The sequence below is a fragment of the Chelonia mydas genome, chromosome 1, assembly GCF_015237465.2.
Source record: "Chelonia mydas isolate rCheMyd1 chromosome 1, rCheMyd1.pri.v2, whole genome shotgun sequence".
Lineage (NCBI taxonomy): Eukaryota > Metazoa > Chordata > Testudines > Cheloniidae > Chelonia > Chelonia mydas.
Genome location: NC_057849.1, coordinates 332666737 through 332682663, shown reverse-complemented (window position 1 = coordinate 332682663; position 15927 = coordinate 332666737). Strand labels below are relative to the sequence as shown.

Sequence of the window (15927 nt, the reverse complement as noted above, 5' to 3'; positions counted from 1 at the left end):
ACCCTCTTCCTCGCAAAGAATAATTTGGTTTTCTGGGACGCGTTGCATAAATTGTTCACTGAGCAGAATGGTAATTTTCTCAGTTTGGTAGAGCTCCTTGGGAAATACGAGGACGCCATGCGTGAGCACCTACATTAAATTCATAAAGAAGCTATGGACCATTACTGCACCAAAACAATTAAAAACAAATGTACTGTCCTTATGGTAAGGAACGTGCTTGATAACACATTGATGTGGCTCAGAAAAATGAAGTACTACTCCTTAATAATGGACTGCACTCCCGACATTGATCACAGTGAAAAAGATGTCGCTTACAGTAAGATTTGTTGACGATGAGGATGTTTGTATCCAAGTAATCTACTGGAAAAGGCCTAACAGATTGTTTATGAACATTTTGAATGAGACATCCGCAGGCATGGCCCCCTTCAGCTCCAGGTGGCTGTTGTTTGCCATTCCCAGCCAACCTGATCTGTGGGAAGCGGCAGCCAGCACCTCCCTGTGGCCCGTGGTTTCCCACAGCTCCCATTGGTCGGGAACGGCTAACCGCAACCACTGGGAGCTGCAGGGGGCTGTGCCTGTGGAGGGTCAATGTAAACAAAATGTCTCGCGGCCCACCAGTGGATTACGCTGATGGGCCGGGTGCTGGAGGTTGCCGACCCCTGGTCTAGAATGATAATATTTAGTCCTGCAATGAGTGCAGGGGACTAGACTAGATGACCACTTGAGGTCCCTTCCAGTCCTATGATTCTACGATTCCCTCAAAATGTTTGTGTCAGATGCAGCATCATCTTCTTTAGTTTCAATATCTCTTTTCAGAGTACTGCAGAGGATACACATCCTGTTTTCAGCATCAACTCTCAGGTGGAAGATTCTCATGGACAATGTTACAAATCTGGCTGTGAAGTTGCTAAGTGACACTCGCTGGGAGAGCCGCATTGACAGAGTAAGGCCAGTGAGGTATCAAGTGACTGAGGTTTACAACACCCTGATGGAACTGGCGCAGTCGAGTAAAGCTGAGGCCGGAATCAGACATGAGGTGCAGAGCAAGGAAACTCATATTCATTGGAAGAAGAGACAGTTTGGTTACGAGGGCGGAGATGAGGTGATGGGAAGCTCAAGAAGGAGTTTTTTGCTCACTTCTTGAAACTGCTTGAGTGTCCATCGATGAACGGTTTGGACAAATGAAACACCACAAAGAGACCTGGCATTTTTTGTATGACCTGAGTAAGCTGCTGGTGGACAGGAAAACACTCTTGAACAATTGTATGGACCTTCACCGGTGGCTGACACATGGGGAATGTTTGGACGTCAGTGATAAAGACCTTGATGTTGAACTGGACAACATCTGTCACATTTTGCCAAAAGGGAAGCACTCTCCACTCCAAGTTCTCCAGTTCATTCATGATGCAGAGCTGACAGACGCTTTTCCTAATGTGTGGATAGCTTTGGGGATTCTGCTCAGACTCAGGTTTCAGAGTAGCAGCCGTGTTAGTCTGTATTTGCAAAAAGAAAAGGAGTACTTGTGGCACCTTAGAGACTAACAAATTTAGCTGAGCATAAGCTTTCGTGAGCTACAGCTCACTTCATTGGATGCATTTTATTATCCGATGAAATGAGCTGTAGCTCACGAAAGCTTACGCTCAAATAAATTTGTTAGTCTCTAAGGTGCCACAAGTACTCCTTTTCTTTTTGCTCGTACTCAGGCTCATTAAAACACATCTTTGATCTATGATGGCCAACAAGGGACTGACGTCACTTGCTATTTTATCACATGAAAATGCCATTGGCCAGTCCTTGGATCTCTCGGATGCTGTGCTTCAGTTTGCCAAGGCAAAGGTGAGAAAAACGACCTTTTGAATTTAAGGACTAGGGTTAACATACTAACGCTGTCACCTACTGTAGCACTATGTAATACTGGTCTACCCAATGTCGGGACACAGTCCAATATCTTGATGTTAGTACATTTCAGTTATTCTTAAAATTAAAAAGTTTCTATAAGCTTAGAGGAAACATTTTTTTTATTTGCTTATATATGGCATGAATAAAATACAGATGTACAGATCCTAGCGTCCAAATTTATCCTCTTATACGACAGGGATAAATCACGCATGCGAATCGGGCATCAAAGTTGTGAAATGAGCTACAAATGCAGTTAAAAATAAGCAATTCAAAAGTTTGATGAATTGGGGGGGGGGGGGGGGAGGGTGCCAAATACGCTCCTCCCCTGGGGTGCCGTTTGGTCCAGGGCTGGCCCTGCCCGTACCTGCAGGTAGTTGGGGAGCAGAACGAGGGCAGCAGCTTCAGCATTTGTTACTGAGCATGCTCAGTTGGTGTGAGCATGCTCAGTACAAGCCAAGCAGCAACTGCGGGGGGTGGGGGTGGGGCACGTGACTTCGCATGCACATCCCCCCCGCCCCCCCATGCATTGCCTCTGCTAGCCAGGCTGTGAAAGATTCCCTGGGTGGCATGTAAAAATGAGCACCAGGCCAAACGCAAGCCCCCATTCTTTGCAGACATGTCCCCAGAGCGTGAACCGCCATTTGTCTGGGTTTTGGTGAGCATCTGTGTGGCCAGACTTTGTTTGCGCACCCAGTCTCAGCTGCGACAAAACCATCGATTTCCTCCAATAGCTAAGGCTTTGCACAGGGTCGGGGCTGACAGAGCAGGAGTTCATGGTTGCTACAGCTTTGGAATTGGCTTGCTCTGGAGTGTTTCATGAAAGGGGGTCTCTCCAATGGCCACCCTACTGACTGACAGCTCTGCCTTTGTCCAGTGAGTGAAGGAATCTCCTCACCGTCAGGTCTAGTTCTATGGCAATAATCACTAGTTCTCATAACAACAGCAATATCACCACCACTTAATGTTCCTGTTTAGTGCTTTCCAACCGGAGATCTCACAGCAGTCTGCAAAAGGAAGATAATTATGATGATACCAGGCTGTTCTAGCTAGTGCACTTCTTCGGTAGATCTCAAAGCATTTTACAAAAGAAGTCAGTATCATTATCCCCAGTTTTTTTTTTTTTTTTTTTTTTACAAATGGGGAACTGAGGCACAGAGCAGAAAATAACTTGCCCAATGTTGCCAGCAAAGCAGTGGCAGAGCTGGAACTTGAACCCATTGTGCCAGATGTAGCAATTTCCTGCAATATCCTTGAAAAACCCTTATTAAGTTGAAACATTTTAGGGGTCCGTTGTATTTAATGCAAAGGTTATCTATTATTGTGGGCCAGGATTATGTGTCTCTTTAGGGGGGAGAGGTGATGTGAACACAGGGAAGTGTTATGAACTTCAAAGGGGGAGGTGAATGCAAATTCCCCACCTCCTGTTAAGCAAACCCAGCCCCTTTCGGAGCTAGGCCTGGAGAAGAGGACCATAGTCTGATGATTACTTGTTCCCAAAGGCTCAATATCAGAGGCCAATCTGTATAAAGGAAAAACTGAGCTATTCATTGAGGTGCTAGTTCTGAGCTAAAGCTGGCATGAACTGACCGCAGAGAAACCCCTTTGTGGGGTTTGAAGGACTGACTCCTATCAGAGCCCTTGTTGGAGATGGGGTGATCTCATTAGCATACTTTTAGGTTCTTTTGTTTTGATATATTTTCTCTGTAATGCTTGCACCTTAGGAATAAATATGCTTGCTTAGAAAGAGCTGTGAGATAACCTGTGACTGTTGGCAATTACACTGTTCAGAGCCTTCCAAGAGAAAGCAAAGCACAGATGCTGGCCTCTCTAGCAGTCTGGCTTGGTGGGAATATCACACTGTAGGCAGAGAACTGCAGCCTGGAAAATACTCCGGTCAGGAGGGAGAGAGAAACAGGTTTCACCCAAGAGAGGTGATAGCTGGGGAGTCTGAAGCCCAGTGGGTGCCCTTGCTGGACCATGGAGAGGAAATGCAAGTGCAGATGACCTAATCTGTGACACCCAGATCTCCTGAATCCCAGTGCAGTGCTTCATCCCCTGGACCTCATCACCTCCTTTTCCCAGCTAAGAAGAAATTCCTTTTCCAATATGAAATCATCAGATTTTGGTAGAGCTGGTGGGAATTTTTGAACCCCTCGTGCCCCCCACACAAATTAATTCTATGAAATTTACGACTGATGTGTTTTCCTTGACCAGCTCTTGAATTGTTCTCAGGTGCTGTGGAGTAGATCCGAAGAGTTTGAAAGTTTATCCTCATACAGTTTTTCCAATATCCCAAAGGCTCAGACAGCCTTTTCCTCTGAACCAACACGCCAAAGGCACTTACACTTCAGATGGTTTTCTTCTTGTCTTGCAATTAATACATTTTTTATAAAGCTCAGGCTCGAGTTTCCTTTTATGTTACAGAGAGGATATCCTTTTCCTGTTAAGCTGCACAAGGATTTTCCCCCAAAGTAATAATCTCTAGTGTCCTGTAAATAGGTTAGATGAACATATTAGTCAAATGACAAGGCACTGGTCGCTGATGCTTTAATTGAAGCACAGGTGGCTAGCTTGTTTGCTAGCACTTACATAGCTGTCTCAACTGTGTGAAATGGCAGCCCTACAATAACATTTGATATTTATTTGTATAGTAGATAGCAAGATTGACCATGCATTGGCTTTTGATGGTATAACGACAACACTGGTCATGTAGCTTAAGCTCCAATTTAGGTTTTGTAAAAATATTTTTAGAAGTTTACATTTCATATTTAGACACATTTAAAAACAAAAGATGACAAAATTAAAACAAACTCAGATCACACTGAGACAACCTAAGTAGTACAGCACAGGGCAGTTCAGCAACGTTACTAATGTGTTTGTGATTTGTTCCATCAAGCTCGATGAGCATTAACGGTAGGAGTTATGAAATAAGTTTGGATCGGAAACTAATTTAATTACCTGGAAGACCGAAGTGAAAACAGCTAAACAATTTTTAAAAAGATATTCTACAATTAAAAGTCATTTAACGGATTCAAGCTCTGTACAGGCATGCAAGATTTCAGAAGCTCAATGCAACCTCTGAGATCTATAATGGAATGACCATCAGACGTTTTACTATACAATTCCTCACAGGTGCTACTATATAAAATAGACAAGGTGTGGCTGGCTGCACATTCATTTCAATAGGCCATTGTAATTGATTGATTATTACTAATGAACATGTTTTCACAGGAAATATTTTCTAAGGCTAAACAATGTTTGATGAGGTGTGATACAGTAGAACCTCAGAGTTACGAACACCTCGGGAATGGAGATTGTTCGTAACTCTGAACAAAACGTTAGGGTTGTTCTTTCAAAAGTTTACAACTGAACATTGACTTAATGCAGCTTTGAAATGTCTACGCAGAAGAAAAATGCTGCTTTTAACCATCTTAATTTAAATGAAACAAGACAGAAACAGTTTCCTTACCTTGTCACATTTTTTTTTTTAAACTTTCCCTTTATTTTTTTTAGAAGTTGACATTTAACACAGTACTTGCTTTTTTTTTTGCTTTTTTTTGGGTGGGGGTGAGGGTGGGGTCTTGGCTGCCTGATTGCATACTTTCAGTTCCAGATGAGGTGTGTGGTTGACCGGTCAGTTCATAACTCTGGTGTTCTACTGTAATAAGTTATGAAGACATATGTTGTAGCAGCTACTTTTGCATTACGAATACTGGTTTGTCTTTCCTATGTGTTGTTTCCATAGAAGCGGAGCTTAACCTTTTAAGTGAAGATTATAAAGGCGACTAATTCAATTAAAATTAGACTTCAAGCATATCAGCACTTAATACTTATGAGATTTCATATAGCCATTTTTCTGATTGGCAGGCGAAATAGTTCAAAATTCAGATAGTTGGGAAAATCTTATTGCTATGGGTTTTTCCATAAGCTTCCCTGCAAATGCCATTTTTTTTGTACAAGGCTGTTAAAATATTAATAAAAATCTTTGAATTAACAGGTACCCCCTTCTGAAATACGGACATCTAGTACATAACACAGAAGACACATGTTCAATTAAAGTAATTTATTGTGGGTTTTTCTTTTCTGAACTGACAAAGAGGGTTTTCCCAGAGATTGGTAACACAACACAACGTTATACACCATTTCACAACTAGCCCCTTGTTGTTTTATTAAGAACATAGTAATTTAAAAATATCTAAATATTTACATATTAATAAAACATATATACAGAAGATTGAGATGCTTTACCTAAACATGGAATGATTTTTCTAATAAACCCCATAAAAAGATTGCTGAAGAAAGTCTGAACAGTAGTCACAGTAAGTAAACACAAAATGCAATTTTTTTAAAATTTACAAAATGTTGATTCCACCAGCTAAGGGTTGTGACACGTACCTGGCAGATTTACTGCCCAGGCTGTAGATTGCCACAGCCCTGCTCAGAAATCCAGGCCAGGGAGGAAGCAGTCACATCAGCCTTTGAAGGAAATGCTCTTTAAGGTCTGCAGTGCACATTCGATATAGTCCACAGTTTTAAAGAGAACATCATCACCTTTAATCGTATATTTTTTTAAACGGGAGGGGAAAGTTCAAAAGCCTGGTTTTCAATGGTGCTGAGAATCAGTAGCTCCTGTTGGCTTCAGTGTTATTTGCAGGCATTCAGCAGTTGTGACAATCAGGCCGCCTGTCTTTATGCTAGCTAATGATCATGACAAGCATTTCTTTGCGAAAAGCAGCAAAAAACTTTAAATATTTTGAAAACAGTCCCACTCTCTGTAATAGCACTTCTGTTAACACACTCGATAAAAAAGACCAAATAGTTTCAAGGAGAAAGCATCATGATGGGCTGAAAATATACAAAGGAAAACGAAACACGAAGGCAAAGGCTACTGCACTCTGTAGCATTCCAGGACACACACGCTATTAGTTAACTGGCTGGTGATCAATATATCTGTGGGATAAGATAAGTTCTATATTTTTTCTCTCTATTTTTTTTTTTTTAAAGTGAATTTAGTGCTGGTGAAGGTGCAGAGTTAAAGGTGCAGAGGGCAGCAGGAGATGTTGCATAAGAAGCAGCAGTGCAACTTTCCCCACCCTGCCACATCAGTAAGCCTCAGTCCTGACCTGAAGGGACCACTTATAGGGTGAGAGGGTAGTTCAATCACTTGGTCAATCCACTCATCCTAACTGCTGAGACTGACAATAGAGTGCCAGTAAATGACGGTGGTTTGTATAGGTTTTCAAACCGTGGTCTGTGGATGAGTAGAGTCCATGAACCCTTTTCCTGGTGGTCTACAAAATAAAATGTTTTGAGAACCAGACAGTGGGGGATTCGGAGAGGCTGGAGAGGAGGTGGGGCAGGAAGATTTTATGAGGTGAAAATGCTGGAGAACCACGGCACCAGAAACTGGCTGGGAACTCCAACTCCTTTCACAAACACATTCTGTATACTATCCACTAGAACGGACATTATCAGCATGTACCCTGCTCTAGTCTCCCTGTGGCCAAATACAGCGTGAGCGTTGTTATTTAGACAGTGTAGGACAGGCAGTTTGTACCATCTCTCTTCAAACATAGTCAAATGGTGAGCAAAAAGGAAAAGTGGGTCTTCCGAACAATAGAGGACTAACCATTCCCCCTAACCAAACATTCTTATTAGCTTCCTGGACCCATGAAGGGGGGAGATTCCATCACAGCTCCCTGAACTGTTTTATTTTACTTCTGTATAATTGAAGATGAAATACAGTTAGCATGCATACAATCATGTGGGAAAATACAATCATGAAGAAAAACAAAGGCAAGGGAATTTATTCAGTTGCAGTGGATACCACACTAATTAGACAATGTACTGGATATTGAAAAAAAATCATTTCTAATTATGATGGAAAATCTTGAAACAATTTGGTGGCTTTATTATCCCATGTTTCATTAAAAATAGGTGAAAACGCAAACTTGAAGGGAAAACTGCACGGAACATCTCACACCTTGAAGTATGCTGAAATGCCTACACGGATCTTGCAGGAATGCCATTCAAACTGAAGGATGTTTATATCTGCTAATGAAACATTGAGGCAGAAAGTAAAATTTAAGCAGAAAAATCTGGTTTTGAGTCGACCAGCTTATCTGTTGTGATCTCAAGAATGCTACCTGAAGAAAGAGAGGATTTAAATAAATTAGAAAAAATTATACCAATTCAGTCATTTCCTAAAATTGTGTTCCAAATTAACCTACATGAGTTAAGTAGTCAGAGACTCAAATATAGTACTTGTGAGGTTGCTGAATTATCTGTGTGTTTAGATGGCCATTGTTGGGTATCAGTTTAGTTGTCTAAAAAAAGATCCTATTATATATTGAATTTGTGAACAGAGGTTTTGCTAGCAAAATGCAGAACACATGAAGTGAGGTGTAAAGTGTTAGAATATCATACAAACTGCACTACAGTGCTTAGATCTTTGAAGTTATATGGCTCTAAAGAGGTGAACAAAGCACCGCATGAATTTTAAGCCTACAGTATGTACTCTGGGTTATTCTTTGGAAAACTTGAAAAATCATGATACTGTAAATGCATATGGTAGAATAAAAACCAGAGATAAGTTGCATGATTATATCACATCTTTTTTTAAACCACATTAAAGTATATTTTTAAACAGAACAATGGAAGATGGACAGAAGAATTACAACTATAGAAGTAAGAACACAGCGCATATACGAGACAGACATCAATCAGTGTAAGAGGCAAATACAACAAGATGAAAAGGGAGGACTTGTAGAATCATGCACTGAAAGGATAAAGAATTATATTACAATAAAGGGATTTATATTTAAGGGTTTGAAGAGGTTTCTAAGCATTTTCTTCACATTGTATTCCAAGAGAGAAGGAGGCAGACCATACAGGATTGGCTCATAGTTATTTTCTTATCTGTTTCTTTAGCAAGAGATTGTTCCCATCTTTTCACAAAGCTGTATCTCCCTGGGACCCAAAGACTGTGATTTGTACTCCTATTAGTGGTCTCAAATTCTTTCACAGCTTGAAATTCACTCCAGTGCAGAGTGCTGGGGCTTAAAGAGGACCTTGTAGCATCCCTGGATATACACATCCTTAGTGTGTAATATTTTGGCTAAAGATACATAACCACCAGTGCTGAGGTTGGCTTAGATTTGTTCCCGTTTGATATTTTAGGAAAGTGAGTCAGACTGGCGTTAATCCTCACTAATTCCAAATATGCAGTGTAAATCATATGCCAGGATCAAAACTCTTTTGTCATAGCCACTATTCCTTAAGTAGGAAAGTTAAAGATCCTAATGGGGTGCCCTATATTCACTCTGCTCAATGTTTATCCAACATCTGTCATGGTCTCCACACCACCAAGATACCAATCAGGGTCACTGGCTGCCTGGTCTCTCTCAATACAGGTCCCTACAGTTTGAATTTTGGCAGGTCCTAGGCAGTCTTTGCCTATGCTGAAGCGAATATGTAACTCTACCAATACTTTCTAGGGGACCCTAATCACAAAGTTTGAAACAAAACCCAAGTTTTTGATAAGTTAAAATTTAACAGCCATAATTCTTCTGGTTCACTTTCAAGGTCTCTCAATTCATTAAATCCTTTAAGCAGAAGGGAATAATTAGCATCAAAGATACTTTTTAACCACAACACGATTTGTGCTCCTAAACACAGAAATATGGCTAGGCAAAAAATCCTTCCTTGGTTTTAGGATTTAAAAATAATGAAAAATAATGAAACCTTTGGATGTCATATTATCTTAACACAGGAAATCGTTCGTCCAGGATTTCCCTAACTGTAAGCACAAAGGCTAAGGGATCTAAACCCCTCTGTATACCGGGATTCCTCAGCCTGAATCCCCCATGTTCAGATTTTTTTAATTTTTTTCGCAGGGACAAAGAAAGGGGTGAATGGGCACCTCTGAGTCATCCCTCTATGCAGCTTAAAGACATCTGATTTGTCCATGTTTATCCAAACCTTATTCAATTCACTTGCTCTGGACTCTCTTGTGTCCCAATTTTGTCCAGTTCTTGGATACCCAGGTAATAAGCGTTTTAAATATACACACCATAAATAGATTCAGCATCCCATTCTTGCTCCCAGACCCACTTCCTGCAGCACTCCCTTCAAGTAAACCTATTCAAACTCTGTGTCAAAGGTTTTCTCTACATCATGGAAGACTAACATAATCAGTTTGCCCTTGACCATTATTGATTTATTATTTGTCTTATGGTACTGCCTTGAGGCCCCTCCAGAGATCAAGGCCCCATTGTGCAGGGCACTGAACAAACACACAGTACGAGAGCGCCTCTTCCCCAGAGAGCTTGCAATTTAAACACACAAGCCAGCTGAAAAGATCACATCCGAGACTCTCCTTAAATGATCCGCCAGTGACATCCCTGCTGAAAACCAGCTATTGTACAAGGGAATCTAATCTACAGGTGAGGATCGCTATAAAGGTTATATCGACCTCCTTTACCAGCCTCCTCGATGGAAGGCATCTATTTTGGCTCCCTACTTCAGTAACCTTTATTATAACTACCATAATTATATTGGCTGTATATCACTTAAACTGATTTAGTCCCAAGAATGGTATAATATTAACTACTGATACATTCTATAAAGAACAGGAGTACTTGTGGCACCTTAGAGACTAACGAATTTATTAGAGCATAAGCTTTCTTGGGCTACAGCCCACTTCATCAGATGCATAGAATGGAACATATAGTAAGATTATATATATATATACACACACACATATATACAGATAAAAGAAAAGGAGTACTTGTGGCACCTTAGAGACTAACCAATTTATTTGAGCCTAAGCTTTCGTGAGCTACAGCTCACTTCATCGAAAACCTGGACTTGTGCTGGAAATGGCCCACCCTGATTATCATACACATTGTAAGGAGAGTGATCACCTTAGATAACCTATTACCAGCAGGAGAGTGGGGTGGGGGGAGAGAAAACCTTTTGTAGTGGTAAACACCCATTTTTTCATGGTTTGTGTGTATAAAAACATCTTCTGTATTTTCCACAGTATGCATCCGGTGAAGTGAGCTGTAGCGCATGAAAGCTTATGCTCAAATAAATTGGTTAGTCTCTAAGGTGCCACAAGTACTCCTTTTCTTTTTGCGAATACAGACTAACACGGCTGCTACTCTGAAACCTGACATACAGATAAGTTCCAAGTTACTATACAAACTGTGAGAGGCTAATTAGTTAAGATGGGCTATTATCAGCAGGAGAAAAAAATCTATATCTTACTATATATCTTACTATATGTTCCATTCTATGCATCCGATGAAGTAGGCTGTAGCCCATGAAAGCTTATGCTCTAATAAACTTGTTAGTCTCTAAGGTGCCACAAGTACTCCTGTTCTTTTTGCAGATACAGACTAACACGGCTGCTACTCTGAAACTTGTCATTCTATAAAAGTCACTTGTACATATATAATAATGTGTGAAATTCAAATGCTTGGCTGAAAGCCTTTGGAGTTCACCTTTTTTCCTTCCACACACACAATCTGAAAAAGAAAATGACTATTCCACTGTCAATTTAGGCATCCTCCCACAGATCCCAGGGAGATATATATACTGCAAGACAAATATTAAGCCTTAGAATTGTGCACACATGCATATTCAAAGGTATATGGGCATGCAGTCTGCACAAATTCAAAAACACACACTGGAAATCTTGCAGAAAAGAGAATAAGATCCCCAGGATGGAAATCTTCTCTCTTTACTAATGTGGCTGTCTCAATGCATCACATTCATTTTCACCAATAATGTAAGATGTGAAATACTGAAGAAACCACATTAGGCTCCAGAAAAATAATTCTGGTACTGAATAAAATTATCAGAGCAATAAAAAGATAACACTGCATAATAACATAACATTTATTAGGGTTCTCCTTTACTAGAATTGCTTCCATCCCTGATAACAGAAACAAACAGGATGTCACTTGGAAGAGACCTTTAAAACCAGAGCTTCCTGCATCTGTTATCAAACTAGTACCATGAAATGCTCAGTGGGTAGCTAAGAAAGCAGCACTGCAGCTCCTATCAGTTAGCATGGGCTCCCAGCCCCCCATGAACAAGACTATAGCTGCTTCACTGGTCCTGCTCCTGAATAACTCCACATGGTCTGACAACAGGATTTCAACCACCAGTGCCTCACTGCTAGCAGTTCATGCTCCAATCCACAGCACCTCAGCACTGACGATGTCTGAAGACCCATCACAAGCCTTATGTAGAGTGATTGGGAAGACAGTGGGCTGGGTCAAGTGTTGCAATACCGCTCTCATGACCACCACAGAGTGTTTGTAGGGTACATTACAGCACTGTGGGGAGCTGCTGTTAAAGTACTACCCTGGATATAGCAATTTGCTAGCAGTAAACAGTCTACACTTATTCTTTACAGACGTTGCGTGACTAATTTCCAAGGAGTCTTTTTCATTAGTATTCACTATATTGTATTGATCTGAGGGAGAAACTGTAAACCCAAGGTCCTGATCATGCAAGACTTTTACCACATTTTTCTCGGGTCTAGAGGTATTAAGCTGCATCTTGGTGAAATTTTAAAACACAGGTAATTACCATCTATATAGTCAAGATTTTCAAAAATGATTTGTTATTCTGGATGCCCAACTTGGAACACCTGATTTTCGGAGGATATGTGCTCAGCACTTTCTAACAGTCAGGTCCTGGTAGGGTATCTCAAGTGCAGCACTCAAAAAAAAAATCACCAAAAAAAATCTTGGCCTACCTACTTAAATTCCAACTAGAAGCTTCAATTTCACATGGAAATCTTCATCAGTTCCTGCCCTAGACTGTTGCATAGTACTGCTGTTTGCTGTTAAACGACTGTCATGTTTGACTCAAGGGGTGGGTGCATTTTGAGGGAACAGGGTGCGGTTAAAAGTGATCCTTCCATATCAGATAAAGAGCTTTGCAATCCCTTTGTAAACCCAAGATATTATTTCTAGTAGTACACCAATGCAGAACTGAAATACACTATGATACAAATTACTTTGCCAGTCCTTGGAAGTAATGTTGTGTCAAGAATTTTGAAAGTACCCAGAAATATCATGAATGAGTACAAGTTGCCATCTGGAGTCATGAAGATCACTTACTGGTTTGTGTCACTTAGCCGTTACTGTCAAACTGGAGGTTTTATGAATAGGAAATCAAGGGAAAAATAGTGAAATTCTGGTGCATGTTCTCTCTCTCTTTTTTTTTTTTTTTTAAACCAGTAGGCATTTAAAACTTAGACATCTGGGCCTTGTATGCAGATTACCCAGACTGTATATGCCAGACCTAGAATATTGAAAACTGCTTTATGCAAAATAAATAAATAAAGAAGTGGAACCTGATAAAAAACTTAATGCATTTTACCTGTTTGCAGTAGAGAAATGTCCAGTTTCTCATCGCAGTCAGTCGTCTCTGCTGATTACAAATATAAACAAGAAATCTCATTACTTTTACTGAATAAAGGAATATGATTAAAAAGCTACATACTGTAGAGTGCTTTTGCATTTTCTACCTACACTTCTCATGTGCAATTTGCTAACATCCAGTTAAACAGTCACTGCTTGTGCAAAAATGTCATAATAAAAATGCAAACTTAGGAAAGGTAGTCTGGGTATTAATTTGCAGTTGTGCTGGCCATTGGATGGGAGTAATACACTGCCTCCTTGAAGAACTCAAACTCCTGCTGATATAGGAAGCTTACAATAATTTTGTAAATTTAACGTAACAATTGCCATCCCAGATCAGACCAGTGGTAACACTGACGCTGGTATTCAGTCTCCAGTGGTGGCCAGTATCAGATGCTTCACAGGAAGGTGCAAGAATCCCCGAATGTGACCACTATGTAATAGCCTGCCCAAAGCGATTTTTTTTCCTAACCCTAATCAGTTTGGGCCAGATTTACAAAAGGATTTAGGCACCTAAAGATGCAGACTGGAACCTAGTTGGGTAGATTAGGCCCCTAATTCCCATTGAAAGTCGATGGGAGTTAGGTGTCAAACTCACTTGGGCACTTTTGTAAAACCCAGTAGGTGTTATCAGCATCTTTAGGCACCTAAATCCCTTTGTAAATCTGGCCCTTAGTTGCTGGCTTATGTCCTGAAGCATGAGAATTTACAAGACTGATCAAAAGCCCACTGAAGCCAAAGAGAGTCTTGTCAGTGACTGCAGTGGGCTTTGGATCAGGCTCTACACCCCATCTAATGTAACTTCAGATGTTCTCATTACACACACAAATTTCTACATCTTTTTTGAACACTGCTAAGATTTTAATCTCTAGTGGCAAGAAGAGTAAGCAGGAGCTCCATTACACCATCTCTGTACTATTATTTCATGTACCACTCCTTATATATTGATATTTATATTTTTTTTCCAAGAGGATCATGGTCATAAAGCAATGGGTACATTCCCACTGTAGTGTGCCCCTGACTTCGCAGATATCAAAAACTGGCCAAAGTAATACAGATATATTGCACAACCAAATTCAGTGCATGTCCTTAACTGGGTTGTTTGTGCTGATTACCCTTAACAGTAGGTTGATCAGATAGCAACTGTGAAAAAACGGGATGGGGGTGGAGGGTAATACGTGCCTATATAAGAAAAAGTCCCAAAAACCGGGACTGTCCCTATAAAAATGGGACATCTGGTCACCCTACTTAACAGTGTTGTCAAACAGCACCAAACTCACTGAAAACAAGAATTAGTTTACTTTTTAAATAGCTGAACGTAGTAAAGCACTATGACTTGCTCAGAGCCAACATTAAACAGCCTATTTCAGAGCCCTCATCCAGTGAGCTCCCTTGGCTCCCACAGAAGATGTTTCAGATGGCTATCGGGGAAGCATGTCAAGCTAAGTTCAAGTTCACAAATTAGTAATGAACACCTTGACCCTACAAATGCTGAGGCAGATCACTCTTCCACATTCCATTCTAAACAGGAAGATGTGGTTTGCCTTCAAACACCACAGCCATTGGCCATAAGCCAAATCATACTTGTCTTGACTTCAATGAGCCTACCTGCATGACAAGGCAAGCAGGATTAGACCCTCTCATTGGAATTTTGAAACTCTCTTGTATTCTTTGTTTAGAAAGAGTTTGGTAACTGCTGTAAACACTCCTGTAGCCACGTCCTTCAGACCTTTTTCCAAAATCACTTTGCTACTGCGGAATGTGCCTGTCTGGCAAATGTGCACCTGCTATTTTGCTGCTTGCACAGAAGCATGTATGTGCAGGAATGAAGAGGTTAATAGAGAGGTTGCCCTTATTAGTTCTGCTGTCTTTATTCTACTTAATCTAGATAAAATACTGGCCGGGAATGCATAATGTTACTCCTGTGATTCCCATCCAACATACTATCTGCCCTTGTGTCTGCTGCTAAACATAAATCAGCACTAGCAAGAATCTGCTATCTCACAAGACACAGATGCCTTGTGTATTAATTATACCATGAAGAGAAGACCAGAGAAAGCAGAGGACTGAGAGGAGGGGCAAAGACACAAACAGAAGGGGAGAAGAATACCACATGAGACATAGGAAGATGCGGTAATGATGGAGTGGAGGTCTCAACACATGGGTGGGAGAGACAGCACAGTCCAGCATGGATTTAATATTTGTTAAAAAAATTTCTCCTCTCGCCCCCAGCATTTTCCATTGTAATCAGGCAATGTTTAAAATAAACAATAGTACAATGATGCAACTACTACCATCATGTCAGGTGACTACTTCACACCAATCACACCTGAAAAGTCTGAGCACATTTCATAGTGCCGCTTCATTTTCCTTTATTATGTACAGTATTTAAAGGCTTTTGAGTTAATCAGTAAAATCATATTGCATGAAGAGCTCTTACTCACGCTGTGCTTTCGGAGCATTTAGTCATACTATACCAGCATTCCTGTCTATATGGAGGCTTTTAGCAACATACTACCATTAAATAATGGCTCAGATCCTTTTCAAGGCATGAAAAGGGAGAGAGGACTTATCACAAGAGATGTGT

General features: G+C 40.6%; 1 protein-coding gene across 6 annotated transcripts in view; it reads right to left on the bottom strand.

The window, feature by feature from the left end:
• Positions 1–5947: 5947 nt before the first annotated feature.
• BEND7 (BEN domain containing 7) overlaps positions 5948–15927 on the bottom strand; it is a 56869-nt gene continuing 46889 nt past the window's right edge. For 3 of the 6 annotated variants that reach the window (XM_043552769.1, XM_027823335.3, XM_037889293.2), the window contains 2 exons: positions 13300–13347; positions 5948–8045 (listed from right to left, as the gene is read on the bottom strand). In XM_043552769.1, coding sequence (XP_043408704.1) covers positions 7984–8045; positions 13300–13347 — 110 coding nt within the window. In that variant the 3' untranslated portion in view covers positions 5948–7983. Of the gene's footprint in view, positions 8046–13299; positions 13351–15927 lie in introns of all 6 variants that reach the window. The other 3 variants (XM_043552759.1, XM_027823334.3, XM_007060914.4) reach the window with 1 other exon arrangement.